The 28,000-nt window shown below is 39.0% G+C and overlaps 1 protein-coding gene across 2 annotated transcripts in view; it reads right to left on the bottom strand.

Annotated features, from left to right (window-relative positions):
• fancc (FA complementation group C) overlaps window positions 1-26,828 on the bottom strand; it is a 37,475-nt gene extending 10,647 nt beyond the window's left edge. The window contains exons 1-12 of one of the 2 annotated variants that reach the window (XM_031728202.2): window positions 26,661-26,828; window positions 23,594-23,824; window positions 18,170-18,257; window positions 17,940-18,034; window positions 9,519-9,626; window positions 9,369-9,427; window positions 8,614-8,778; window positions 8,172-8,325; window positions 4,937-4,992; window positions 4,711-4,810; window positions 3,301-3,376; window positions 26-131 (exon numbers count right to left, since the gene is read on the bottom strand). In XM_031728202.2, the coding sequence (XP_031584062.1) occupies window positions 26-131; window positions 3,301-3,376; window positions 4,711-4,810; window positions 4,937-4,992; window positions 8,172-8,325; window positions 8,614-8,778; window positions 9,369-9,427; window positions 9,519-9,626; window positions 17,940-18,034; window positions 18,170-18,257; window positions 23,594-23,791 (1,205 nt within the window). In that variant the 5' untranslated portion in view covers window positions 23,792-23,824; window positions 26,661-26,828. The remainder of the gene's footprint in view (window positions 1-25; window positions 132-3,300; window positions 3,377-4,710; window positions 4,811-4,936; window positions 4,993-8,171; window positions 8,326-8,613; window positions 8,779-9,368; window positions 9,428-9,518; window positions 9,627-17,939; window positions 18,035-18,169; window positions 18,258-23,593; window positions 23,825-26,660) is intronic. The other variant, XM_039621320.1, reaches the window with a different exon arrangement.
• Between the last annotated feature and the right edge of the window lie 1,172 nt (window positions 26,829-28,000).

Below are 28,000 nucleotides of genomic sequence, written 5' to 3'. Positions count from 1 at the left end.
CTCCGCGAGCCATTCTCACTCTAACCTGGTGCTTCTGCCGTCTCCGTCTCCCTCCTCTTCCTCCTCTGTCAGTCTCTGTAATGAGCTGCTCAGCCAGTTCAGGTGATTTCTCCAAGCCCCCTGAGGCATCTCTGCAAGAACAGATTCAGATTTAACGACATAATGATGGCTTGTTGCACAAATAATCGCTTCTTACAATCCACTGATCCAAAGCTATCTATTAAGTCAATCTTGAACTAACCGTTCAAGAATAATGAAAAATAAGTTTATTATTATTATTATTATTAGAAAAGTTATATTACTGTAATATCTGTGTGGTAAATGTAGCGCTACAATAACCCAAGAATCAAAATGCGACTCCAACATTTAATTCCCCATAACACCGCAAACTGCCGCAACTAGCAATTATATTAATTATTGATTCATCTGCCAGCTATTTTCTACATTAACAGGAAAATGATTTGGTCTATTGAAAGTCAAAATACAGCAAAAATGGCACAGCATTTTCACTGAATCCAAAAAGAGATCTTCATAGATATATTTATTCCCTTAGTTTGAAATAGACGGATAAGAGGACTGTTGCGTTACACCAAAACCAATAAATATCTATATACCTTTGATCGCCTCATTTTAGATTTGTTAAACAGGTTCTTTAAATCTTCTCATCATATTAACAGAAAAAAAGCATCTATCACATATATTAAAATATATAAATATAACTATACTTAGCTAAGATTATAGTTAAGCTTTTCATTAGTAAAATACATAAACAATCCTCCAAATATCTTGCACATTTACGCTCACTGGACACTTTGTTAGGTACACCTTGCTAGTGTTGAGTTGAGAACTGCCTTCATTCTCTGTGTCACAGATTCAGCAAGGTGCTGTAAACATCCCTCAGAAACTTTGGTCCATATTGACATGATCACATCACACAATAGCTGCAGATTTTTCACTTCACATCACCGATGGTTATCTCCCTTTCTACCACATCCCACAGGTGTCACGGTTCGGCTGTGTGGTAGACAGGGAGTGGACCCAGATGCAAGACTCCAGAGACCAAAAGTAATCTCACAAAGGGAGCTTTATCGCTGAGCTCTTTACAGAAACACAAAGAAACACCTGAGGTAAGGAAAGGAACAGGAAGGTAACTAATAAACCTAAAGTCATCAATAACTAAAGTAGAGAGACAGATAATACAAGAGGTATCCAACACAAGGATCAGAAAACAAAACTATTGAAATGACAAAAGTAAAAACTCTAGCTCACGACTCATGGAAACCGACAAAAGGTGCTCTACTGAATTGAGATTTGGTGACTGTGGAAGAGTACAGTGCACTCACAGTCATGTTTAAAAATAAAAAAACCAACAGTTCACATTAGCCTACATTACTCTGTTGGAAGCAGTCATCAGCAGATATCAAGACTCATTAGAGCAGGCAACATTTTTACAGACTTCTTGTTATCTAATTTTGGTGAGCCTGTGTGAACTGTACCCTCAGTTTCCTTTTCTTAGCTGACAGGAGTGGGAGCCAGTGTGGTCCGATGCTGCTGTAGCTCATCTGCTTCAAGGTTTGATCTGTTGTGTGTTCACAGATACTTTGGTTGTAAGGAGTGGTTATTTCAGTTACTGTTGCTTTCCTATCTGCTCAAAGCAGTCTGGCAATTATCCTCTGACTCCTGGCATCAACAGGCGTTTTCACCCAGAGAGCTGCTGCTCACTTGGTATTTTCTCTTTTTTGGACCAATCTCTGTAAACTCTAGAGATGGTTGTGTGGGAAAATCTCAGTGGACCGTTTTCTGAAATACTCAGATCAATCCATGTGACATCCAGAGTCCCTTAAATCAGCGGTCCCCAACCCCCGGACCGGTACCAGTCCATGAGTCGTTTGGTACCGGGCCGCGAGAGTTGAGGCTCGGTGTGAAAATTATGGTTTTCAGGGTTTTTAGCGTTATTTTTTTTTTAATCGTCTTTATCCTTAACTCGGTTTCCCTGGGTCTTTTCCCATGTGTTATGAATAAATTTTCTTTTTTTTGGTACCGGTACCAGTTTTATTTTGTTGTATTATCTGCGACACCCTAAAGGCCGGTCGGTGAAAATATTATCGGACATAAACCGGTCCATAGTGCAAAAAAGGTTGGGGACCGCTGCCTTAAATCACTTTTATTCCCCATTCCGATGCTTGGTTTGAACTTTGGCAGGTTGTTTTGACCATGTCTACATTTCTAACTGCATACCAATACCAAGCAGCTGAGCAGGTGTACCTAAAAAGTGGCCAATGAGTGTAATTTCAAAGCAGAAGTGGCTCAACTGTGATTACTTTCTTGTGCTTTTCGGGACTAATTTTAACTGCTGTTGAGGCAGTTTTTTCACATTGCATTGTAGAAAATAGATTTCCCACCGCAAACCAATTTTTTCACAGAAACGCAGTCCAAATGACACCTGAGGTTGACAAACAAACTGAAATAAATATTTCAAATACTTGACATCGTGATCCAGGTCTTTTCCCAAGGCTGTGTTTTAACAATGCAATGCTAAAACGTAATTCGTGGCTTTTTCAGAGGGGGCACAAATCATAACAAATCCTCAAATCTTCTACTTTTCTCAGTACCATTTCTATTCAGTCCCTGGTGAAAAATTGCCCTTCACCACACACACACACACACACACACACACACAGTAATAATTAACTCTGAGTTCTGGCTGGGCTCCAGTGTGTCCCTAAATGGCTCCATTCATGTAAATCATTCCTGCCTACAGGCCAGTCTGGGCACACACTGATAAGCTTACTGCTCCGTTTTGCTCCTGCACTCACCTACTGTGCATCTCTTTTACTGTAAAGATTCCCAAACACAAAAACTGTTAGCACAGTGATACACATCCAGCATAGATGATACTGATCCTTTCTGATAAGACAAATAAAAATGTTGTGTGTGTTTTTGTATGATGACCCATATTTTCATTTGTTCTTTTTTTTTTTTAATAAAAAACGATACGGAAAACAGCTATCCTAATAATACACGCAGTAACACCTAAGCCTCAGTTTCTTTTCAAATCCTCAAATCACCATATTTCATGTCTGACATAAAAGGCTTCATAGATATAAACTAACTACTATTGATTAGCAAGAACAACATGCACAAAAGACCGTTCATTCTGCTGCAGGAAAACGGTTTACACAGTGATAAAGCATAACCAATCACCGTCTTCTTCACAGTGATGGGTTTTGTGCATAGTGTCAGAGTGAAACATCCAAAAGCAGACAATGACGCACACAACATGTGTGCCTGCACACTGACCTGATGGCATCGTCAAGAGGGGAACCAGCAGACTTGAAGGCGACTGTGGGAAGAAGGCTTTCACAGATATGCTTGTCTGAAACAACACAAAGCACATTTTTACCTCAGCTTCATCAATGTAAATCACACTTTGCTTCAACTCATGCATCAGTGTGCTCTGAAAGCCTGAAAAATGGCATTTTGAATGGGAGGCTGTGTAACAGTGATACAGTTGGTGCTAATGTGTAATGCAGCGTGTAATAGGTAGCGTTTTGTGCAGGGTGACTACAGCCATTAAAATCGAGGCCACTGTAAATGCTCTATGGCACTGCCATCTAGTGGTTAATAGAGGTGAAAAGAAAGGAAAAGCTTTTCTCACAAAGCTGCATAGCAGATAATACATCATCCCTACATAGTACCACATCTGTTTTCTGTAATGGCTGACATGTAAGTGCCAGATTATTCCTTACAGAGTCACAAACTGTTTGGATGAATGCTCCCCATACAGTGACAGAGGACGTGTGAGCTGAGGGCTGAGAGTTTTAGCAAAAGTTGGAAAGTACACAGTGACACAGAAGTGTAAGAGCTCACAGTGGTTTCCACATTTATCTGTACAGAGTTATTATCTGCAAACTGATGATGTGAATTCATTGTCTATGATGCAGGGGTGTGAAATGTGGTGCGTTAGGTGTGAGCAGCAGGTCCCCAGCTGGAGTTCAAGTGATAATAAAGTGGAGGATTCATCAAGTAAGTGATTTTTCCTGCAGCTCTGGAGGTAATTGCTTGTCGACTGCTGTGTTTGTGTATAACCCTCAGGTTTAAAAGTACCCTTTCTTTAGTTTCCACGCTAGATAAGAATCACCGGAGAAAATAACTTACACACATGTAAGATCTTCTCGACACCTACAATCCTGTGAAAGAGAAAGTTTTCACAGGACTCCATACGGTCTTCTGAAAAACTGTGATTCAGTAGCTTGTAGAATCACCTTTAGCAGCAATAAGCTGAAGTAATCATTTTCTGTATGACTTTAACAGGCTCTCACATTGTCATGGAGAAATTTAGTTCTTTTTATGACAATCCTTTAACTGACAGGTTTGTGGGAAATAATTTATGCAAAGCTCTCTTAAGGTCCCGTCACAGTTTGACTGGACTTTGAGCAACACCTTGACTCACAACCTCTTTGAGGTTTTGTGCTGATCTGCTGTGTTTGTTTTTGTGCATTATGGCCAAATATCTCGATGTTGGTCTCAAATGTCCAAGGGACATCGTTGCAGAAGTGTTGTGGTTTGTTCAGATGCAACTTTGCGAATCTAAGCCTTTGTCAAAATGTTTTCAGAAAATAGAGATGAATAGACTGAAATAATCTATTAGTCAAATGACTGTTTGCAGTGCTGCAAGAAACAAACATGTATGCATTTATTGTAGCTGACCTGAGGCTTCAGCAGCGCCAGTTCCTTCAGGAAACACTTGGTAAAGGTTTGGACCAGAGCCTTAACAAACTCATTTCCTTCAGCTTGCTTAAGGGCGGACCTGCAAAATACACGTTCAGTAACAGCGTATCACTCTAATATTCAGTGAGCACCAGAAATATATACTGACTTTCTACACACACACACACACACACACACACACACACACACTTCAGCCAGAACTCACCTAAAGATGTCATTTACAACCAAGAATACTGAGCAGTGCTGAGCACAAGCTTTAGGCTGAAACACAGAAACACACAAAGTTTTAATACTTCACAAATGCTTAAAAAAAAAAAAACCCTATCAATCCAATCCATACAGAAATTACTGACAATAAGTACTTGCTCCCGTTAAACCACTTTGAATGTTTACCAGAATACTGACCAGAAGGTGTCACTGTTGAATCACCCAGAAACGTCCTGCTTTTAAGCCTCAGCTATCCTTGTTCTCACTCTCTCCCCATTAAACACTCAGTTTACCACTCTGTCAGCCCTTCCTTCACGTACACACACACACCCACACACACAATTACTTTCTCATCTCCTCCTTAAATGCACTCATCATGTGTTTTGGATTTAACACATTCTAAAACGCCCGAGCGCAAAAATTTAACAGCTGCACTGTTCATATTTTCTAGTCCCTAATTATCCTCCTCCAACCCAACACCCATCTTATATAAGTACAAGCACTTCACTATAGGGGAGAAAAGGCTTTATTCCTGCAAAATAATATGCTAGTGGAATGATACAAAAGGGAAGCAGATATGAGTAAGCCTTTCTACTTATTTAAAAAAAAAAAAAAAAAAAAAATGTAGCTCACTGTTCACTGTGACCTCACTGTTTGAATTAAAACACTAATAGGTTAGAACTTGATTATATAAATACGGCGCTAAATTGCATTTCCACCAGTTTAGGCAGACTTTTAACCACACAAAGCGCCAAATTATGAGACCAATTAAGTTCACAGAAATAAACAGCACCACCAAGTGCTTATGTGGTGTAATTACAACATCATCTAACTCAAAGTGATTTTATTCTTAGCTTTAACATGTGTTTCTTTTCTCTCCTCTCAGTTCAGAAGACACCATTAATCAGCCTGTTTGCAAGGGTATGAAATTCCATAGAGTTTATGTATAACAGTGTACATCTGCATATTATGTGGGTTGCATGCCAACATGCATGCATGCATGTGAACTGTCATGGTTTCCCCTTAGTAAAAACAGATGGGGGTTTTTTAGCGTCTTCCTCCATACCTTACCACTAACACTTCAAGGAGGGTCAATTACAGCACACAACAAACATCCTGTTTTTGGCAGTCAGACCCAGGAAGTGAGTGTTTATTGTTATTGGGCCTGCGCTTCTCACTGGATCACAGGGGGGTGGGACGAGCCGAAATGAGGAATGTAAGCGTAATTCCATGTTTCCCATTTTTGAATGTAGTCTAAACAAGTGAGCAAAAGAGTTGAGGAGAGACACAATCCAGTGTGCTTTTATGTCTCAGGTTATTTGTCTCCCAACAGAATATTACACCATTGTATACTGAACATGCACGAAACACATCGGACATCCTCAAGCCTGAGTGAATCTGAATGTATATATTTGTGTGTAAGGTGATGAAAATCAGAGATCGTACAGTTCTACCAAAAGTGGAGGCACGCCTTGTAAAGTACAACCCCTTTAGCAAACAGACATTAACATATACATGAATAATCTGCCCATGGGTTCCCAAACGTACAAACATGCCATTGTAAATCCGGAGCAGAGAAATAAACAGGCAAAAATTACATCCCTTATATACAAAGTTAGTTCAACTGTTTATAAAACTTTCCATCATAGCAGTCCCTGCAAACTAAAGAGGAAGAAGCTGGAATCTAACACAGAAGTTAGCAGACACGCATATTTTTGTGCATGCAGTGTCAGTGCATGCAAAAAAGCATGTCCCTATCTATTTTAATTTCTGAGAACAGTTCCTAAACTGAAAAAGTGTGCTTTGCTACCTTGTTATATACACAGCTCAAGTAGACCATCACTCTGTGAAAACAAGAGTGACACAACTGACAAACTTTATCCAAGTTAACTGGAGCAAGATGACAGGTCAAATTTTGTTTCCGTCTTGAGTTTCACTGACATTTACAACTTCCACTCGGAGTGCAATCAAAGGGCTAGGTAAACAGGATGCCATTCATAACGCGCACACAAGTATTTTATTGTTGTGTACAGATGTTTGGCACAAACAATGTGTAAAAAAATGTCTGCTTTAGACACACATCCAGATTCGGGTTGGCACTGTTGTATCTAATTTCAGTGTTTTTCCACAGCTTTCTTGAATTGTCTTGTTTTAGTGACACATTTAATTATTATGGTTATCCTTACGTCTCACTGAGGCTTCACTAATTTGCCAAACAAGTTTTAAATGTGGGATAAAAAGCAGCCTCCGTTGCCCCTCCTCTCAAAAAAAGAACACCACTCACTGCTTTCACTTTGTGAGCACGTAGTAACGAGGACGTCAATTTCATCAACCAGTCATAACAATCTATAAATCAAAATCACCTCTGACTGGACATGATCTTAAGTTATATGAACTTAGGAGTGGCCAAGAACTCGAGCGACAGAGAGCTCCGTACTTACCAGGCACAGTAAAGGCTGTGTAGCACAGGCCAAATGATGTGAGATGGGGTTAAGAGCTTGCCAAATTATGTGAGACCCATGCAGCGCAAAGCCAACTGGTGTTAGCCGGGCAAGAACAGTCCATAAAGAGCCACCAAAAAAAGCAAAGGAATGTTTTCCAGAATTATGCATATTATAATCAGCAAAATTTTGCAGCAAGGCCTATATTAGAAGCAGCTAAAACTGCAGCTTAACACATAAGGAGTGTGCAATGAGTTCTCATGCGAGCCCCTGTAATTCAGGGCAGATGAGTCTGTGCATAACAAACTAATTTAACAGCAGCAGTATATCACCAATATATCAATAAATGATGCCAATTCATGCAGCAGTAAAACTGCAGAAAATCTCACAGTACAACAGGACAACATTCTGCACATTTTCTCCAACTCTGTCAACATAAAACAACAATATCCTTAGATACTTGTATTTCATCAGATACAGCACATATACTTTTTTTTACTTTTTGGCACTTCTCTGACTGTCATGAACTACAATAGTATTGCCAAATTGTTGCTATAAAATGTAAATGATGGGGGAAAAAAAGATTAGATTTAATCTATAGCCCAGCAGACTAGTCAACAATCGTGTCAGGTACGATTTAGATGTAGCTGTTTCAAATGTCTGTTTTAAGAGTTTAAGTTTACAATATAGCTGATAGTCTGGGTTTCAAACTCTTTGATAAAGAGTCATGGGTATTTTTTGTACACCGCAGAATTAAGGTAGAAAATAACTAGAAAACAAACGTTTACCCACCAGCAGTGACTGTGCTACTTGTTGCTCTAGCTTCTGTGGTGTTAACCCTGTAGTTATAACAGACTGCAACAGACTGAGGACTGCTTCTTCCAGGCTGGAGAAGCTGTGATACCACAGAGATACCAAGGCCTGCTCCTCCAATGCCAAACCCTGCCTGGGAAAGAAAAATAAATAACATCACTACATGTATATTCCCAGCTGTGAATATTGTGTATATTGTAAATGCATGTATATCACAATCAGATAAAATTCCGGGTTACATTTGTGAAAATCGTTTCTACATCTCAACTATATGAGCCTAGAAATCCTCCTTTGTTTGCCTATGTAATGCTCCAATCTATAAAATACCACAATTAAAATGCTCAATATAGTACAGTAAATACAATGTGATTATGGACTGGGTCATAAAATATTCAGCTTCAAAGCCTTAATACTTTACTACCTTGAGTAAGCAGAGGTCAAAGCATCCAGAAAGTCTTCACTGAGAACTTCTGTGACACAAGCCACCGGCCGCTGTAGCAATAGACTAATGAGAGAAGATGCCTCGGGACAAGCGACAATGGGGATGCATGCCTCTGATATAGCCACAATCCTGTCACATGAACACCTGCATGGAAGATAAGATAGATCTTTATTGTCACTGTTACCAGAACAATGAAACACAGTACTTCACCTCAAGTTAGACATAAACAACTCTGCTATTAACATAGAAAAAACAGAAATCCATCCAGCCTCAAGTTTTATTTTCAGTTATCCTTTCCACACATCCTATTATTTAAAAATTCACAGCGTGTTGGATTCAAATGTGATTTTAAGTGCACACATAACTATACTAACCATTCTACAAGCTAATAATAACAACTTTGACAAAGGCTATCTATTAGTGTCCTCTAGAGTGGCTGCAGTCAGTCAAAGAGTTAGCTAATATGATGTTAAATGACTGATTACATCACCATCCCTGGATCTAAACTGTGAGGATTTGTTATTTTCTCTGCTGTATATGAATGCTAATAAATACTTTTATTAGCCTTTATTAAAGATAGTTTATATAAAACCTCCTTGAAACTATGATGATTAGTTTTTTCACCGTTTTACAACATTTTCGTTAAGAAACAAAACAACACACTGATGAAATATGAATGCCACTCATCCAGCTGGTCTACATATTTTATTTATTTATTTATTTTTCACATTTACCTCTGACTGTTAAATAATGTGCAGCTTTGTCCAACATTTTCCTGCAGCAGCGCCACCTTCTAAAAAGCCAGTCAAAGCACATATAAAGCATGTTAAATTCAATATCTTTGTATGTAATGAATTATACCAACCAAAACAAAGCAATAATACCTTTCTCAGGACTTTAAGGTGGTACTCTTTAGCTGGTACACCCGTACACTTCATTAACGCTTGTGCTGCAGTGTCTTCTTCTTCTGTGGAAAGCTGACACAACACTTTCTGTGGAAGGCCAGACAACACAATGTGAAGGAAATTATATGTACTTTATGCATAAAGCCATGTGGAAAAGAAACATGCTTTTGGCTTCTATAGGAATTAAGAGTGCAAGTAGCAATCAGGTGCTGCTAATAAAATTTTGGTTTGATGGTCTGCACCATTCAGATGTGTGTTAACACAGTCTTCTCGGGAACGGACGTCCTAGCCAATCCACTGCTCTATACTGTGGAAAATTCCCAAAAATGTGTAAGAGCTCCATCTCAGGCTCTACTGGCCTCAGTTAGAATGTAAATGTTAAAGCTTATGACAGCACAATCACAAAAAGCCTGAACAAGCATGGCTGGTTTAGAACTGTTACCAGAACAAAGCCTTATGTCTCTAAAAAGAAGGCACCATTTAGGTTTGCAAAATTTCATCTGAACAAACCAAAAGCCATCTGGAACAATGTCCTTTGTATATGAGACAAAAAATAAAGATGTTAACAAAAAACATCTCATTTCAGCCTAAATCTGTCATATTAACTGTGAAATACAGTGATGGACAGGTGGTGATCTGGGCTTGTTTTGCAGCCACAGAACCTGGGCACCTTGCATCAAGTCAACCATGAATTCCCCCTGTATACCAAAGTATTCAAGAATCACAGGCCGTCTGTACAACAGCTAAAGCTTGGCCCAAACTGGGTAATGGAACATGATGATGAGACAAAACACTTGAAACAAATGTACAACAGAATGGCTGAAAAAGAAAAGAACCAAGGTTTTGCAGTGGCCAGTCAAAGCCCAGACCTCAATCCAATTCAAATGCTATGGTAGGATCTTATGAGAGCTGTGCATACACAAATGCCCACAAACCTCAATGAATTAAAGAAATGCTGTAAAGAAGAGTGGGCCGAAATTCTTCCACAATGATGTGAGAGACTGATAAAGTTGCAGAGAAATGATTACTTCAAGATTTTGCTGCTAAAGGTTGTTCTACAAGCTCATGAATCAAAGGGTGTACTTAGTTTTTTTCACAGTACTGCAAAGTCCAGTGAATTTTTTTCTTTTGACTGTACATACATCACAATATAACAAGACTTTGATACAATTTTCCAAACCCTAAGATCCATAGTATCAAAGCTAATTAGTTACTGGAATATAGGATGACTCTACTGGCACCACATCATTTGAACCACATGAGTGGAGAAAAGGTATTCCAGTAAGCGAGACTGTATGGACAACATATGAGCAACTTCAGAGATGAACATTCCTTCTTACAGAGGGCCTTGGTGTTTTACGAGAATTTTTTAAAAGGGGCCTCATCATACACTGATAAACTAGACTAATAAACTCAGCTGATTCTGGTCTTCAAAAAAATGCTGGTCGTAATCAAGGAACAACAGGAGGGAACACAATGCTCATAGTGTAAGGCACAATGCTACATGAGTAACTCTCAAACCGCTTTCAATAAAACAGCAAAACTGCCAAGATGTACGATTTCTCAAAATATTTAATAAATATGTCACAGCAGAAGAAGCGTTGAGACATATTGCCTTGTTTTTACTTTCAGTGTTGGCATTTAAAAACCAAAAGTGATGCCACACAGCATTCAGTGGTCTCGTGAATGATATACTGAATTTTTGACAAAAATATTCTTCAGAATTCCTTTAGAAGTGCTTGAAAACCCAAAGATCCATAACATGAAATTAGAGATTGATTTAAACTTTAGAAATCCCCTCAACTCAACCACAGATTTGACATACTGTTGCAAGCTGGAAAGTGAGATCCAACAGAAACACCCAAAGCCTCACATCTTCACTAGACATTTCTTTTTAGAGCTGCAGTAAAAACAGAGAAAACATCTACACCACAAAGAACCAATTCCCTTCAAACTACAAACAGTGTGCGCTTAACAATAGATAAGGAGAAAAGGAGACTTTGAAGCACAATGTATAAAGAAAAGAACTCAAGTGAAGCAGAAAAACAGAAACCAATGTAGGGATGCTGCAGCGTTGGTGGTGAGGATGTGTGGTTTCTTTGGCCAAACCCTACAACACGCTAAGATGCTTACCCTCCACATAGTCGCAAAAAACAACCCAATAACTACCATCTGAGAGCCCTCAAACTCTGCACATTGAGTGCATAAAAAAAAAACGATCAATCTTATCCCACCCTTGGTAAGGAGGCACAGTGAGGCTGGGGAATGAGAGGGAAGGGAGGCTGGTTAGAAGAAATATCAGAGGGACACTGGAATGCACTGCGATGGCTGCAGTTTAAAAGTCATAAGCAACTAAGTTGGCTTTGGGGACATTGACTGCCATTGCTGCCATAGAAATTATCCCTCCATAAATCTAAAATTAAAACAGAGGATGTAGAAAAATGCACAACGCAAAGGCTTGGGTTGTTTTTGATGGGTGTCTGTTAACAATTACTAAGCCATGACTGAATTCTCCCAAAACCAAAGAAAGACTGAAGTATAACCTCAGATGGTCAAAACAGCAAAGACAAAAACAGAAGATGAAATGAAGGATAAGAGTGCAAAAAAGGCTGATTATAGAAAATAATAAAGAGAGAAGCAACTGCCCTCAAACCTGGCACAAAGACAGCTACAAGAAAGAAGCAAGAGCAATTTAAGTTTTCCACCAAAATGGCCAAATGTGTCACTTTTGACCCCATAAACCTTGTGTATATGGACAATTTAAGACACTGATTTTTGAAAGAAAGTCATTTGTGTCATGTAGCCAACTCAGAAAATAAAAGTTTTACAAGAAGCAACCCTTTTAAATTCAGAAACTTTTATGCTATATTTTTAGCTTTTTGGTTCTTTTCAAAGCACAGCTTTTTTAGACTGAGCTACCCTTTTGTTGACACATTGGTCATGATTTATGCTATAACATAAAAGTAGCAAGTAGACAAAATAACATAAATTATATTCCTTTATTCTAAATTTTAACTTTTGACTTCAAGGAAAAAGTATGAGAAAGTGCTTTTGGTAATTCATTGTAATTAGAAATCCACCCACCCTTCCACTTCATCCCAAATGTGCTTTATTGGATTGAGATTGGGATGTAATGGAGGCCATTTGAGTACAGTACACTCACAGTCATGTTCAAGAAGCCAAGTTCTAAACAAAAATTGAGACTCATCAGACCAGGCAATGTTTTTCCAATCTTCTACTGTTCAGTTTTGATAAGCCAGTGTGAACTGCAGCCTTTGTTTCTTGCTCTTAGCTAAGAGGAGTGGCACCCGGTGCGGTCTTCTGCTGCTGTAGCTCATCTGCTTCAAGGTTTGATGTGTTGTGCGTTTAGAGATGCTCTTCTGCCCACATTGGTTATAAGAAGTGTTGAGTGTTGAGTTACTGTTGCCTTCCTACTGGATTGAAGCAGTCTAGTTATTTTCCTCTGACCTCTGGCATCAACAAGATACTTGTCCCTAGTTTTTTTGTATAGTTTTTTTTAATAAACATTTTCTCTAAACCCTACAGATGGTTGTGCAGGGGAGTCCCAGATGATTAGCAGTGTCTGAAATACTCAAACCAGCCCATCCGACTTCAAGAGCCCCATTTCCATTAGTAACTCCTCGGATTGACTCACCATGGATCGCCAAGGTTTTAAGGGTTTTCCATTAGGTTACCTGCTCGGCTGTTGTTCCAAGCGATCCGAGCAGGCACTAAAATGTGGCGTCGTCACACTGCATGCCACCGATTGCCATGCTATGCAGCACTGCTATGACAACGACAACGTACATTAGGTGGTACTCGATTATAATAGAAAATTGGTCAATCCGAATAGGTACTAATGGAAAAGAGGCTTTAAATCAAAATTGCTTCTCTATTCTGACACTGGATTTGAACTTCAGCAGGTGGTCTACATGCCTAAAGCAATTGAGTTGATATGTGATTAACTGATGAGATATTTTTTGTTAATAAGTAGCTGAATGGGTGTACCTAATAAAGTGTCAGGTGCATATTCATTTTACATGCCCAGTATTCTTGCAAGCTCTACTCATAGTTGGAATATTCTGACATGAGAATGCTTGTGTCTGTTGGCTGCCATTTAAAAGTCATAGTCTTTAACGCTTAGATATGTTGTTGTGTATCAAGTAGAAAACAAACAAGCGATGAAACGATGAAAAACTCTTCCTCATAAATAAAAGAAAGAAATGGAAAAGAGAATCTCAGTCAATCGGGCAATGACACCCAAAAAGAATCAGATAAAGGAAAGTCAAAGGGAGACAAAGCTACTTTCATCTTCAAATAAAAACACATAAAAGGAGCCAGTGTTAGCCAATAATAAGAAATATGTTTTAAAAGTGAAGTAGCCACTGTGGCTCCAGGGCCTAGCTGTGGTTCACTCTGTTTGAGTCACTAAAGATAGGCATCAAAGATTAAGATATCAAATGGTTCATCTTCTGTCCCTCTAATATTATACTCTCATGCTCTGCTTATCTGTCATCTCCTCAAAGCTCATGCCATGGTAGTGCAGCACTGTGTGGTCTCTCTGCAAGTACAGGATGTCGAGAAACAGACCAATTGAGTTAATGACTATCTGACATAGCCTACAGCTATACCAAGAATTCTTCAAACCCAGTCAGAACACTCAGATGTGGGGAAAAAAGGCAGACAGGGAGGGGTGAGGCAAAGACACATGGGAGAAAAGGCTAAGTACTCTTAAGTACTACCATTTTTTTAATAATAAAAAATAGAAATATATGGCTATTAACATTACACACAGTAGCAGGCAGGGAAAACACACATATTCGTGCAAATACTCAAACGTGCACGCACAAACATGCACAAAAAATAATAAAAAAATTTTTTTAAATTAGGTGCCACTTAGCACCAGAAACTCAGCTTATTACAGAGGCAGCAAGAAAACAATGTTGGGGAGCAAGATCAGACAGGGCTAACAGAAAACAGGCTGCTTTCTGCATTCCAGGACAGTCAGCCCAACACAACACAGACACGGGGAGAGACACGGAGACAGACCATCTCTGGCCTAAAACCATACATCTGCCCTGTTCTCCCAGATGGGCCGAGTTGCGGTGAAACGGTTTTTTTGTTCTTCCCGTTATTCCTGTCTTTTGCGGTAAATGGAAGCTCCTTTTGAGGACAAGAGAAGGACAATGAGGAGCAGCTACAGAGGTGGTTATGTTATGTTATTGTACTTTCAAGTGCTGCGCAGTACACAATACATGTGCACCATTTTTCTAGAAATGACCTCAGTGAACCCAGCTCTGGTTGTTAGTGCAGCTACTACCAAACCATCATGAACAAGTATTACATTACTTTGAAAATACAATGGAAAAACTGGAAAAACTAACCAATTAGTCTCCAGATTAATTTATGGTTTTATTTACAGTACGGGAAAAAAATCTGTAGCCACCCCTAATTTATATTACTTTACTAGGAAAAGCCTCCACCATGTTTTACAGATGGCTGTAAACCACTGAACCTCTCTCCTGACCTCCTTCGTACATAATAACAATGATTTCTACTACCTCAAGAATGGCTTCTTGACAGCCACCCATCCACTAAGACCATAATGAGTCTTCAGTTGATCTATCTACTCTTAGATCTACAGGGTGGGCCATTTATATGGATACACCGTAATAACATGGGAATGGTTGATGAGAATAAAGTTACGTTGAAACCAAGCACACCATTGTTTTTCTTGTAACATTATCAATAAGTTTGATGTGTCACATGGCCCTCTTCCTATTGAAAAAACAAAAGTTGTATCCAAGATGGCCGACTTCTAAATGGCCACCATGGTCACCACCCATCTTGAGGAGTTTTCCCCCTCACATATACTAATGTGCCACAAACAGGACTTTAATATCACCAACCATTCCCATTTTATTACGGTGTATCCATATAAATGGCCCACCCTGTACACTAAAGGACCCATCTCCGGGTCCTTTGTGTCAGGTCTTTGCTGGGCGATCGTGGCTCAAGAGTTGGGAGCTTGCCTTGTAATCGGAAGATTGCTGGTTTGAGCCCCGGCTCAGACAGTCTCGGTCGTTGTGTCCTTGGGCAAGACACTTCACCCGTTGCCTACTGGTGGTGGTCAGAGGGCCCGGTGGCACCAGTGTCCGGCAGCCTCGCCTCTGTCAGTGCGCCCCAGGGTGGCTGTGGCTACAACGTAGCTTGCCATCACCAGTGTGTGAATGTGTGTGTGTGAATGGGTGGATGACTGGATGTGTAAAGCGCTTTGGGGTCCTTAGGGACTAGTAAAGCGCTATATAAATACAGGCCATTTACCATTTGCTGGATGAGTTTTTTCCCCGTTTCTTAAAAACATGACTTTTAGATACTGTTCATCTGCTACAGACAGTTTTTTAAGCCTGCCACTTTCTGTCCTCCACTCATCCAGTGTAGTCAGATTTTTTTTACACTGCACAATACACTGAGATATGCCTGCGTGATAGGGTGATAGTAAATAAATAAATAAATGAATAAATAAATAGGTTTTTCTAGCTGTTCGTGTAGACAGCACCAGTTCATTCTTTAAGTTACATACTTTTTTATGACTCATATGTCAGTGATAAGTGGCTTAACAAACAAAAAAATGTTGCTCTGAAAATGGCCAGGTAAAAAGACTGGACTATACGCAGGTAATGTCCAAAGAGAAACTTTGAAAAGCTGTCAAAAAGCCTGAGAACCACATATGAAGAATATCTGGCTCACTGGAAAAAAAACATGATAAATGAGGGTTGGCTCAAGACGTTTGCACAGGTTTGTAAGAGCATAATGACATCGTGTTCTGTTAAATTAACATCAAACACCAAAAGATATTCAATTTACCATCACAGAAGAAAACAAAACAGATAAAAATGGATCCGATGATTAATCGAAATACGTTCAGTTAAAGCTTTCAGCCCGATTCTGTTGATTTATTAATTAATCAAAAATACTTTCAGACCAATACAACTGTTGTAACTGTAACTGAGCAGTTATATCTTCACCATCTATCCATTTTATTAACTGCTTATCTAAATTGGCTCAAAGTCATGGGGGAGCTGAGGCCTATTCCAGCTGTCATCAGGCTAGAGGTGAGCTACACCCAGGACAGGTCATTTCCCCTATCTAATTATAAACAAGTCTTATTGTTATTTGAGAAAGTAATATTAGTCTTCATATCTTCCTATAGTTCACGTACACCTATGCACATAACCACGATGCACACATGCACTCTGCTTCTCCTCTTGCAGGTCAAAGACCATCTGGCAAAATTTAAAGTTTACTTCCAAGACACTGTTCCAATTAGCAGGATGTTTTATTAGATGAGAAATTAATCCAAGGAATACTAACACACAGATAATCTGGCAAAAATGTGAATGTTCCACATTGTTTATCATAAGCCATCTGTGTGAACCCTCTCAAAGTTGAACACCACAGAATCTTTTCTTCCCTCTGTTCCCGTTCCCTCCTTTGTATGTGCGCCCTGAGAACACACAGTTAGCAGGATCCGCTAACTATAATATGAAGGCTGATCCTCCTCTGGTGACAAGAGGCAGTAAAACAGTCCATTTTGATTTGCTTTCAAAATATGTTTTACAGTTTGGGGCACAAAAGCTTAGGCAAACAGAGATCCAATCTACCACATTCATCATCCATGTCCAATTGGAGAGGAAAGAGAGAGCTGGCCATCAAACTCCTATTAAAAGTATATTAGACTGAAAATCTCTTCAGCAGCCCGAAGGCAGTCAAAGAGAGATTCTTTTATGAGTATTTGCTAAAAGAATGATCTGTAACAGCCAAATAATCTGTATGTCAACTCGGTCCAGAACGAATTAGAACATGAATAGCAAACAGACCAGGTTTTAATATGATGGCAATAGGAAGGAAAATGTATAAATGTTATAAAGGCATAAAAACAACTAATACAATATCAGAACATTTTATAGTTCCTTTCTTCTCTATTTTTTCCAGGATTCCTTTTTTGTGATAGATATCTACTCACAGTAGAGCTATAACACATATACTACATGCCACAAGTTTCTATATTAAGTCAACACGAATTACATCTTCACTGCATATTCAAGTGGAACCAACTTTTTTCCCTTTGTGTAATATATTTTGTGTCTTTTTCTGACATTCTCACAATAAAATATATCAGGTCACCAGGTCTTAGTGAATATGCTGCAATTATCACTGATAATCACTAAACTTATATGACATAAACAGTCACAGATATACTGAAAAAAGTACTGAGCCATATACAAAACCAAGGTATTCTATTGGGTGACAATCTTCAAAATATATCAAAAGTCAGACCAACTTTTATCAGTCACCTGAATGAACCATTGATAAAGATTTAAAATGCAAAGTGTGTACCCGTATCCACTGGTTGGCTTTTTGCTCCACAGCATTGCTTGGACGCTCTGAGTACAGTTCCCAAAGACACCCAAGCAGCAGCCCTCTGCTTGTATCTGCAAAAAAATACACCACCACATAACGCATTATACACCATGCGAGAATGATTACCATCATTATTACTTTTGTCTGTTTTGGGGATGTGAAACCCACTAGCAATTGAGTGCAAGTTGTCCAGAAGCTCCACTCACCACACACAGTGACATAAGGATTCCAGCACAGCCGGCCCAAAAGCTGGCCTAAGAAGGGCAGCCTCTTCATGGTTTCTGTTGTTGAGCTCTTAGAGGCAGAAAGAAGGAGAAAAAAAAAGACTTTATACTGTACATGTTTTTAATTTTCAATACTCTCTTACTTCTCGGAAGGTACATGCAGAAATATGTTTTTAATAGGATGGAAATATGACACAAATGGAAGAAGGACAACAAAGGAAATATCTTTTCATTGTTTCACTGTATTACAGATGTTTGCACCTCATCACCTGTTTCATTTATCCTTTTAACCTAGCAACACTTTGTCATAACATTAAACATTAGAAGAATCTTATAATCACAATCCTTCCTAATTAGAACTGAGCTGAGTAACAGACACATCAACAGCTGTACAGTATACTGCTCATGCATCACCTTGTTTCCTTTGTTTTGGTCATGTCACAACTCCTTCCATAGACTCAACAGTGATAGATACAGAAAACAGAACACAGTGCAAATCAGGGCTCTGGTCAAGGGTGAGATACCTGTAAGGGTTTAAGTACTCATATATGTGCTTGTTTATCCAGCTCAGAATAACAGACCATGTGATATATTTCACCTCACAGCCAATTAAAACATCCAGAGATGTTTGGAGCAACAGCAGATGCTGCTTTTGAACTGGAATGACTTTTACACTCGACTTCTTATAACTTTCATTTATATCCATTTTCATTTAATGGAATATCAAAAAACACTGCCCATACCCTCATATGAACAATAATAAAGCAGAACTTGTCCCAGTACTTATCTTTTAAGGCCAGAACTAGTTTTATAACTTCTACAAATGGCTCTTTAACAATATCCAGACCTAACTTATAGTTTAGCAAAATAGAAATATATCTGTCACAAATTTAATTCATTGTAGTTTTACCTTTGCTAGCCAAAGGCAGAATTTTCATTCAAACTGGAGGCTGAGGCTTTGAGCTTAGATTTGGAAAAGAAAAATACATATAAATAAACAGGTGTACACTCCTTTTGTTGTTTTAACTTATTATTTTATGGGTTTGCTACATCAACATGATTGCCCGCACTGCGACATGCAGAAAACAGATCAAAGAGATGACGCATGACTTAAATTTACAAGCATGTCTGCACATGTGAGCAGGAATCATGTTTACGTGCATGTGCAAAATTTCTTATTATTCAGCCCATATTAACAGACTGTATCATACATTTAACCTCTGGGCTAATTTAACTCTACAGCAAGTCTTTACAGCAGAAAAATCCCACACAGTGATTCTGACATATGCCAGATGTAATTGAAGCAGCGTGCTGTTGCCTAATCAAAGACAATTGCTCTTACTTCACTCCCATGTAGGGCTGAAATAATTTGTTTAATGGAGAAGCTGAATGACAAACAATTAATCTGGAAAACAGATCAACAGGCATTTAAAGAGGTTTACTATGTTTCTGTTCGAATCTAAAACTCTGAGTAAAAATATGTGTGTAAATGCAATAGACAATGCAGTGTTCGCTCACTGGTTCAAACAGAAGTGCAGATGGTGGTAGACACAAGGTACTCTTAAGAAATTCTACTTTCTGTTTTTTGTATGACTTTAGTTTCCAGCTTTTACAGGAAAAAAGACAATTGGAACAAAGTGATTATTGTTCCACATTCCAAATAACAATTACCTGCTTTTTTGTTTTGTCTTATGATATAAATCCGGCCCAAGTTCACTTTGCGGTAGGTTGTTGCATGTGAGGTCTACATCACTTTTTCTCTGGTGAATTATTTTTAAAGTTCAAAGAAATCCGCTGCTGAAAATCTGTTTATTCTAAAGTCATTGACTAACCTTGTAGAGCAATGTCTACTATTGAACATGCCTGGGAAATGCTGGGTCAATGTGTGCATCAGATACAGCCACAACTAGGGTTGTGCCATATCACACTGTCTGTAATAAAACCTGTACAAATTTGTTACGTGACTAAAAAAGTGTGATATCACGATATCAATAATTCAATTCAATTGTATTTATACAGCACCAAATCAAAACAACGGCCGCCTCATGGGGGCAGCCATCTGCCACGACCGGTTGGGGCGAGGGGAGGAAGACAGGACAAGAGACATGCTGTGGATTATTAAGAAGAAGACTGTTTACGGTTCTTAGTGTACAAAACAACATGACAAAACCAGCCATGTCTGAAAGTGAGAGCCGAGTGTCAGCCTCCAATGAATTAAGTTAAAAGGGAGCTTCTTTGACATCTTCCAACAAACTGCAATGCTTTGTGAGGAGGAGGGGAAAGAAGCTGGTGATATACGACCCAAAAGAAAACAAATAGGAACAAAAAACTATCTTGGTATTTTAAGAAAGAAAAATCTGCACATTTAAAAAACACCATCCTATTTTGTTTTGTTTTTTGTCAACAGCACATAACAGTAATAACACTAATACTGTCACATATTATTTTAAAGTGAACAGTAAGCAGTAAAAAGAAAGAGAAAATGAAAGTTTGTTTCGAAGCCATTATGCATCAATAGTGCTCTTTCCACCAGAATCAATCAGAAAACAAATGCAGAAGTTTCAAAGCAGGTGGGGAGAGGAAAAAATTAAGGCAGCATCATCCTGATGCATTTAAAAAGATCATCAGACTGTCAAGGAGACCAAGTTGACTCATTCAAGAGGATGAGATCAACATTAATGGGAAGCATGATGATAATAGGCCAATCAGAGTTTCTATAAAACCCCAACTATTGCCTAACAACACCAGCAAAGCAGTGTGAAACTCAGCCTCTCACACACACTTAGCCTTAGCATCAGCAACAACCCATGGCAAATGGTGTCTGTGTGCATATACATGAGCTTTTGTATGCTGCTGATGCAACTAAAAAGGAATGCTCATTTACAATAGAAACAGCACAATGCTCTGTGACTGCACTGACTGAATTCCCACAAGAATAAGCCATCACGAACAAAGTAATTATCTAAGACTACCAAAGCAAGAATCAGCATCAAAGCCTTGTCAACAATGTCCCTAATTGTGAATTGGGTTTGCATCCATGTGTCTTGTTTTGATTAGGGACAGACATCTCAGACAGAAGTGACTGATTATGTACTAGCGAAGGAGCCAATGGGACAAGTTTATAGAGAAGTGAGGTAACACTTTTGTCCCTGACATCATTGATCCACAGTCGCAATAGCCTTGACAATAAATACCAAAGTTGCTATGTTGATCACATAAATATACACTCACCAGACACTTTATTAAGTTCACCTTGCTAGAACCAGATTGAACCCGTTTATGCATTCAGAACTCCCTTAAGAGATTCAGCAAGGTGTTTGAAACATTCCTCAGAGATTGAACATGATAGCATATAGCTATTAATGCAGATTGTTTGGCTACAAATTCATAAATAAAGTATCCTGTTTCCAAAGGTGCTCCATTAAATTGAGATCTGGTAACTGTAGAGGCCATTTGAGTGCAATAAACTCGTCATCATGTTCAAGAAACCAGGTTGAGGTGATTTGAGCTTTTTTAAAATCAGGCTAGAAAGCACCCTTCAAAAGATGGGTACATTGTGGCCATAAAGGGATAGACAGGGCCAGCAACGATATATAACATATATAAAATAACAATGCCAAGAAAATATCCACCACACATCTGTTGCTTGGTTTGGACTTCAGCTCTCTTTGACCATGTCTACATTCCTAAATGCACTGAGTTGCTGCTATATCATAGATATTATACCTATTATTTCATATTGTGATAAATTACATACTTGTGTTTACAAGTACACCCAACAACATCCTCCCTTCATCTTACTTTAGTGGTCCAGGATTTTCTGATCAACTCCTTTGAGGAGTGATGTAATAATGCATCTGTAGTGTAGCAGGCATGTTTAAAAGAGGACTTGACAAGCTGTACAACAGATAGCAGGTGCACATATTTAAACACTTGACATTTGGGGTGAATATGATTGCTTATTTTCTTGTTGAGGATAAAATAAAACAATGTATGAAGCTAGAGCCAAAATTCGGCTTGGCATAAAGATTAGAAATAGGGGAATGCAGCTAGCTGAGCACCCTCCAAAATTCACCCAAATCCCAGCTCAGCAGCTGATTAATCTCATTCATCCTTTCTAAAATGTAGGAGCAAAATAGCAACATCACAGTGATGGATACAGTCACACTAGCTGTTAAGGTAATTAACCCGTCTTCTGGCTACAGCTCCAGATGGATAGAGATGACAGCAGCAGTGGTCTTCTCATCCAAGATCTCTATAAGTGAAAACGCATACCTCCTAAAATGCAACTATTCCATTATGCAAGGCAACATCCTCCACTGTTCTAATCAAGTGTAAACCTGGAAATTAACAATAACTTGAAGTATTTTTCATCTCAGGCCATAAGCCACAAGAAAGTTGTTAAGTCATCAAGGGATATAAAATGCTGCCAAGAAGCAGGCTATCCTCAGCTGGTCTTTTATGAGCCCACTGCCAGTAAAACGGATTTCAAGCCAATTAAGCTATACCATTCTCTTTCTTTGTATCCGTGCCATCATTCTACACACACTGACACCTCGGCATGACATATACCCAGAATAATGTTAACAGAAAAGAAGAAAGACAGAGAAAAATATCTATAAAAATATGGGGCTAACCCCAAAACCAACAGGGAAGAAGAAAGACAGGCAGACAAGGGACTGTTTCTGACTATTATCAAAGTGTTGCTGTAAAACATATGGAGTATATAGCATCACAAATTAGATCCTGAAAGGACACCATGACTCATGAGAGGACTCCTTTTGTGAGAAAAAGTATATAATGCAAGAAAAGTGGGTCACAAGAACCCGTGAGAGGAGAAAAAGCTGGAATGAGGCAGTATGACCATATAGAAACACCAAAATCTCACAGCGGCCATCCTGTCCTCTGCCCCCTTCCCAAATTTGCTGAACCTGATACTGGGATACATTAGGTTAGCACTGAAGGTCCCAGTGCGGCTATTACCTGACTAACTCAACATCGCAGTGCTGCCAGCCAGACATACGCAGCCTGTCCACAGCACAGAGCAGCTTCTGTTAGCGGGCTCCTAACGCTGGACTCACTGTTCATGCCCTGGCTCTAAAAGGGAGCGAACTCGCATACGGGGCGTGATTTTTAAACTAACTTAGCGCTTCGTTATTCAGATGGCTGCTTGGCTCTTCAACCTAGCTGATTAATTGTTCTGTTCTATTTCATCAGATAAGGCGTTTGGAGCCTGTTAAGCACACCTCTTAAAATATACAGAGCATTTAATCAGACTGAACAAGCATCTAAGAAGTCTGGTGTAGGAACAAGACCATCCACATTTGCCAGAAACATACACCTCAGGCTTATACCTGCAGCTTGACAAAGTTCACATGGGCCCCACTGTACACTTTTTGTGCTTACCATGCTGTTCACTTGTGTGAGAAGCTGCTGGAGGAAATCCCTGAGTCTGCTCATATGTAGGCAGGTGTCTTTCTGCGTGTCCGGACTGTCAGCCTGGCCCCATGCCACTGCTTTGTCCAGCCAGAACTGCATCTCCTGGTCATTCAGCAATGGCTCTTCAGTTTGCAGGGGCTGGCTCAGTGGCTGCTGCTCAGACATTTGGCTGCTTGTCAATGAAAATTTACTGAGGAGCTAAGAGTGGAAAGATGAAAAAAAAAAAGGTCAAATCCAAAGATTACACAGAAAGTATCTTATCATCTATTCTTTATCATTTTTATTGGTACTTTCATTTATATAATATTTTTACATTTATGATCTTGAATTTGTGTAATGATTTAAAGTATATTAGCAGAATCTCTAAATGTTTTAAAGAAATTCTGTTTTGTATTGTGGAACTGGGCCACCCAAGACACTTAACCTGTAAACAGTGTTGAACTGTTTTAAAATGAATGGGTCCTGATTGTAGTGCATTTTGGATATACAGACCCAGAGGGATTATAAGCATGCTCATCTCGTCCGTTTCATACTAATCCAGTGATCATTAGTCAGCTACATTGGCTATTCAAGGTTTGAAATATTTAAACAAACATGGATTTTCATGTTTTAAAGAATAAAATACACTGGACAGATCTACATGATCCCAAAGATGCACAAAACAAAATGTGATTTTGTGAGACAGAGTGAACAAAAATGGAAACTATATTTCTTTACTTAAGGACAGAAAGACCAGAGGCAGTGTTACATAGGTGAGGTACACTAAATATACAGTATGTGCTGCTATTGAAGTTTCCACCCAAGTGACTTCTTCAGTCTCTGAAAAAGTCACTTGGGTGATTGGATGATTTTTCAACATGACCTGTTGAAACAGAGCATCAAAAAGGTGGTTTAAGTGACTTTCAACATGGTATGGTTGCTGGTGCCAGGCGAGTTAGTCTGAGATTTCCTAAACTGCTGATCTACTGGGATTTGTACTGGGTATCCCAGCTATCAGTCTGTCACAGAGACAGACAACTATTCACACTCACATTCACACCTATGGGCAATTTAACAATTAACTTAACCCCACTAAATACATGTCTTTGGACTGCAGGAGGAAGCCAGATTACCCGGCGAGAACCCACACAGACAGGGAGAGAACACGGAAACTCCTTTGAAACCAGAACCTTCTTGCTGTGAGGCAACAGTGCTAACCACCACACCAACATGCTGCCCTGTATTTAAAACATTAATCCAAATATATCAGTTAATAATTTCAATCTGCCAATGTTATTGCTGTGCTCTTCTTTAATATGTTCACATGTGGTCCAAAACTTTGTAGCACAGGTGCCACAGGGGGATAAACCAATAACAAGCTGAATTTATAACAAGCAGAAAATAAATTGAGGCAAATCCGATTATGATAACCTCTCGGCGATCAGGCCTACTCACACACACATTCATGACAACCTACTGAAAAATAAACAGCACATTCTTCACCTTTTATGAAGACGGAGAGAGAAAAAACGTGGTGTGTGTGTGTGTTAGGATGTGTTTCATGTCTGTAAATAGCCTGCTGAGAATGGTGTGTGTATTTGTTGTTTTTTGCCATAATGACGGGTCTGTGTGGGACACCACAGAGTTGTGTTTTATGATCACGTCGTTACACACGATTTGTTTAATGTCTTGCCATCATCTCTGCTGGAAAGCCCCTATGGCTCGCTGATGTGAATATATAAATACTCATTTTCAGGCAGGAAAAAAAACAGACCAAATTAGGAACAAACACCCCTTGTTGACTTGTGTCTAGAGAATTAGAACAGTAGAATTGAAAAAGAACTACGTTCTTAATAACTAAAAGTAACAGACGATGTCACGCACAATTTCTATCACACAGGCAGTTACCTGTGCACAGGAACATGCTAAAAACTGTGGTCACACAAAGTTGTTGGTCCAAATGCATGTCAGAAGAAATATGTACATGCACAAACACACTCGTCAGCAGCTCTGGTGTTGGCTGAACACATTTTGGAGCAGGAACGAGATGTGACTGGTCAAATATTTTCTTTGAAGATTTGTTAAACTAAGCTTGTGGACTTTGGGTTACATTGAGTTTGCTGTTCCAATTATGAGATTGTTGACATTATTTCAGTATAATCAAATCAGTCAAACATCACTTCTGGCAAATTTACTTCTGTATGCTCAACTATGTCATATTTAAAAACACTTGGAAAACTAAGAAGGGCTGTCACAATATTAGTTTTAAAAAAGAATAGTTTTGTTAAAGAGTTTAGAATAACAAAGTAATGCATTTATTCGTCATTTTAACCAGTGTAGACCAAGCAACAAGGGTCATGGAGTAACTTAATAAGTGGCAAATTATGTGAATTATATGCTATTACTTTCACCTCACCAACTGCAAAATGTGCAACTGTGCAAAAAGGCTTATTAGTTGGGTTGCAACAAAGCATTCTCATACTTAATATATTAGCTAGCAAACATCTTTATTCATCTGTAATTCACAAAGAATTTCTACAAAAGGGCCATGCTTTTTTTGCAGCTGAAAACTAAGAGGAAACCAAAGAGAGTTTGGTACTGACAATCCATTAATCTAATTTTAATTTTAGCAACACATCGCTACTTCCCAAAGTGATCTATTAATAATAATATTTAAACCACCAAAATCATGAAATTTATTGTAAAACACAAAATAAAGGCAGGTACTCCCACAAATTGAGCTGTACTTGTCAGTTTCCAAACAGAGAAGCTCAACGGCTTGAATGCAGTAACTACGCCACACCACATGATGTCAGTATTTCTGCCGCTCTGCACTTAGGTACACATGCTGAAACGTTGTCACTTCAGCGTTAACACACAGAATAACTTCGAATTACAACTCCTATGCCAATCGGTTTCATACTGCTGCATGAGCCCAGCGCTGATTTTCTTCCTTCGTAGCCCGCAACTCCTGTATTTTAGCTGTTCGCTAATTAACTAAACCACTCTACAGTCACACGTCAATTTGCTCCAGTAGTTTCAAATTACGACTTGCCTGTAAATGAGACGTATAGCCATTAGACTAAAATCTCCACGGAGCAGAAGTCAACTGTATCCAATCATTCTTTATTACTTCGGAGAAGAAGGAAAGCTATTTGTGACTCGATGAAAACAAAACTGAACTTCCCTCTTCAACCGGGGTTCCGCATATGGAAGAAGACAATTGGCTGGGATCGACGTCACCCGCGAACGTCCTCTCCGCACTGCCAGATGGGAAATTGAGTCACATGGCTGAACGCTAAAAATATTATCTGATAATGGCCTCGGCACACTGCAAAGACTGAAGTATGAGTATAACGAACAACCATGAAATTTGAAGGTTTAAAGTGGTATGCATAAAGAGTTACCAGTGCTTCACGAAGAAGTAAAGAAAATAGTAAAGTAAAGGTTTATTTGGATATTTTGTTAATGTAAGTCGTTTACAATGAACCTGTAGTCAGAGAAAGAATAGGACCTTTTCTTCTGTTGAAGAAGTAGAGGAGGCTGCAAAAATGTTAGGAATGTTTGAAAGTCTTGCATAATATAACACCATTATGGTTTGGTTGGTTCTCTGATTATTGTCATAATAATGCCTTACTCGTGTTGTTTATTTATTTATAGAACAATTACAGAGCAATTTTAAACATCATATCCTGACCAAAGTGATGAGATGCTGACTGATTACTAAGAGGATGTGAGTACACAAGCTAAAGCCTTGACACAATAGTATTTAAGGGAACAGACCAATAAAAACAAAAAGTGAAAAATGAAAAACAAAGCCTGGCGGTCATGCTATTTGATTTAACTTAATGAATTCCATGTGATTTCCAAATTGTTATAAATTATAATTGCATGTGATCTATTGTGTTTTCACACTGTCATTTTGTCATAATTTGTTTAATCTAATCATTTGTTTAATCTAGCTCTTCATGCTTTTGAGAAAAAAAACTGTTATCTGCTCATTAGAATCCTGGAACAGTGACTCTGTTGTCTGACTATAATATGACAGCGCGCCCACTTTTGAAAATATACATCTTTCCCATGCATATCCTTATGTTCTCATCTGAGTGTAAACATTTTCTTCGGGTTAAGGGTCCACAAGGTGAAGCAGAGTGCATAGCATGGCCAGGAATTCAGGGGTCCCAGAGTGTGTCCCTCTGGGACCCAAACCCAAAACTGTGAAGGGTTTCTAATCTGCATAGCTCAAACTGACAAATCACCCAGAGGCTCCAGTCAGACCCAGAGCAGCCTAGCACTCGGCACCAGGAAACGGTTGTTTAAACATACGTAATACATTGTGGGAGTTCATGCATGTACGTCTGTGTACATAAGTGCACCGATCCCAACATTAGAAAA

This window comes from Oreochromis aureus, linkage group 12 (genome assembly GCF_013358895.1).
Source record: "Oreochromis aureus strain Israel breed Guangdong linkage group 12, ZZ_aureus, whole genome shotgun sequence".
NCBI classification, from domain to species: domain Eukaryota; kingdom Metazoa; phylum Chordata; class Actinopteri; order Cichliformes; family Cichlidae; genus Oreochromis; species Oreochromis aureus.
This window is presented reverse-complemented; position numbering and strand designations above follow the sequence as displayed.